The sequence below is a fragment of the Sardina pilchardus genome, chromosome 22, assembly GCF_963854185.1.
Source record: "Sardina pilchardus chromosome 22, fSarPil1.1, whole genome shotgun sequence".
NCBI classification, from domain to species: domain Eukaryota; kingdom Metazoa; phylum Chordata; class Actinopteri; order Clupeiformes; family Clupeidae; genus Sardina; species Sardina pilchardus.
This window is the reverse complement of record NC_085015.1, coordinates 17116004-17118503: the sequence shown is the minus strand read 5'-3', so window position 1 is coordinate 17118503 and position 2500 is coordinate 17116004. Positions and strand designations below refer to the sequence as shown.

General features: G+C 70.1%; 1 protein-coding gene across 2 annotated transcripts in view; it reads right to left on the bottom strand.

The window, feature by feature from the left end:
* bahcc1b (BAH domain and coiled-coil containing 1b) overlaps positions 1–2500 on the bottom strand; it is a 155210-nt gene that overhangs the window by 63013 nt on the left and 89697 nt on the right. For both annotated transcript variants that reach the window (XM_062525883.1, XM_062525884.1), the window contains exon 5: positions 1–2462. This exon is cut by the window's left edge and continues 298 nt beyond it. In XM_062525883.1, coding sequence (XP_062381867.1) covers positions 1–2462 — 2462 coding nt within the window. The remainder of the gene's footprint in view (positions 2463–2500) is intronic.

Here is a 2500-nt window from a genome sequence, read left to right as displayed (position 1 = left end):
CTGCCCCTTGAGGCACCCCAGGCCGCCGAAGGGGCTCTTCTGCTGGGAGAGGGACAGAGGCTGGCTGCTGTACTTCATAAGGCTCTTCATGGCGCTGCCTCCGTTGGCGCTGTTGCCCGCCGCTACCGTGCTACCGCCCCCGTCGCTAGGGGGCGCCGTGGAGGAGTCCCGCGGGTTGGGAGGGGTGGCAGCCGGGGGCTGGTGGTGGTGGTGGTGGTGCGGCGTCGCGTCGTGCCGCGTCGTGTGCGGAGGAACGTGGGTCTTCACGCTGGAACCGGAACCGGAACCCGATCCGGAACTCGATCCAGAACCGTTGCTGAAGGAGTCCAGGTAGGCCTTGTGCGGGTCGTTGTGGTGGTGCCCGCGGGGAGGCGGTGGCGGTGGTGCCCATCCGCTGGGGGGGATGCCAACCGCCGGGTGGCTGGCGTAGACCAGCGGGGGCACCGCTGATCCCTCCACTGACCGCTGCTTCCCGTCGTGCGTCTGCTCCGGGCCGGACGCGCCGTGCTGCTGGTGCCGTATCCTAGCAACCTTCTGCCCGTCACGGGTCACCCCGCATCCGCCCTCTCCTCCTCCTCCGCCGCCGCCACCCTTCCCCTCGGACGAGGAGGATGACGACGATGACGAAGAGGCGTTCTGCGGGCGGCCCGAGTGAGAACAGTCCCGAAAGGGTGGCGTGCTGGCGTACAGTCCGCTCTTGGCCAGGTGGTGGTGCGGCGTCGGGTGGACGCCGGCCTTGGCGCCCTGGGGCATCGAGGGCCGGTAGACGTCCACGGCCTCGCCACCGCCACCGCCACCGCCTCCGCCGTTTACGCTCTCCCCTCCGCACGACCGCGCGGCCGGATGCTGCGACTGCGACTGCGACGACCTCTGCGGGTGCTGCTGCGTGTGATGCGGCTGCGCGTGATTCGTCGTGTGCGCCGAGCCGGGCGGCCAATCAGAGGAGCCCTTGTCCGCCTTCCCGTACGCCGCGTGCGACGACGCCTTCTCCTGCTGCTGCTGCTGATGATGATGATGCTGCGGCTGCTGTGATTGGCCGGATTTCCGTTGGCAGCTGCTGGCCGGGTGCGACGACTGGGAGGGAGGAGTCTGGTTGGAGGAGGAGGGGGGGCCGTTGGCCGAGCCGCTCCCCCGGCCGCCCCCTCCCCCGCTGGGCTTCTCCCCGGAGGACTTGGCCTCCTTCCCTGGATCTCCACTGGAGATGCTGCCACCACCTCCTCCTCCACCTCCTCCACCTCCTCCTCCGCCGCGGCAGTGGGGGTTCCCCAGCTGGAAGGGCCCGCTGCTCTTGTCCCCCAGGGGGCTGACCGAGGGCACGTACGTCGGGCCGGTCACTTTGGGGTCTCTGGACGAGGGCGACGACAGGTGACCTTTGTCCTGGGCGGAGGTGGGCAGGGAGAGCGGCGAGGGCGGGGGAGGGCAGTAGAGCTCGGGGTGGTGCGGGTGAGCGTGCGGGTGCGGGTGCCCGTGGGCGGGGTGGTGGGGTAGCCAGGCGCCCCCCATGGCGGTGGCCATGCCAAGGGGCGGAGGAGGAGGCGGAGGGGGAGGCGGGTGCATGGCGTAGGCCACGGCGGAGTGCGTCGCGTGCGGAGTGTGCGAGTGCGAGTGTGTGTGCGAGTGCGGGTGCACGTGCGTATGTGCGTGCGTGTGCGTGTGCCCGGGGTGGCCCAGGGTGACCGAGCCTCTCCGCAGGCAGTCGGCGGGCGAGGGGACGAGCGACGGCTCGCTGATCCGCATGTCCCCGCTCACGCCCTCCTTACAGCACCGGCTGCCTCGATGGTGGTGGTGTTGATGACCGCTGCCCGCCGACCCCCCAACGATGCCCGCCTCGTGCCCGGGTGCCCCCTTGGCGACGCCACCACCCGCGTCCCCGTTCCCGTTCTGCATCTTGCCGTTCAGGTGCAGGCAGGCGCTCAGGTGTTTGCCCTGGGCACCGGCGACGGTGGCGTTGTTGCCGTTCCCATTGGCATTGCCCGCGTTGGCATCATCCTTGTACTCGGACGCGTGCGGGTGGAGGCCTTTGTGCCGCTCCAGCGGGTGGCGCGGGTCCTCGTCCCCCAGCGGCGACGGGTTGTGTGTGGAGGGGTGCTGATGGTGCGGGTGGTGCGGGTGGTGCGGGTGGTGCGGGTGCTGCTGCAGGAGGTGCCCGTGGTGCCCTTGAAGATGCCCATGCTGCTGCTGCTGCTGCTGCTGTTGGCGCTCCTTGGCATCCTGCTTGCTGCTGGCGGACCTCTCCTTGTCTTTCCCGGAGGACCCCACCCCTCGCTCGCCCGACTGCCCCTCTTTAGAGCCCTTGTGCTGGGGAGGCCCTCCTCCTCCACCTCCTCCTCCACCTCCTCCAGGGTCCTGCTCCCGACTGCAGGAGCCCAGCGGGTGGCCGGGCGCGGTCCGGGAGAGGCCCGGCAGGCCGTGATTGGTGGAGAGCAGAGAGGGCTGCGACGAGAGACCGCGGAGATAGAATTCTGGAGGGAAGGAGGGATGGAAAGAAGAAGGGATGGAG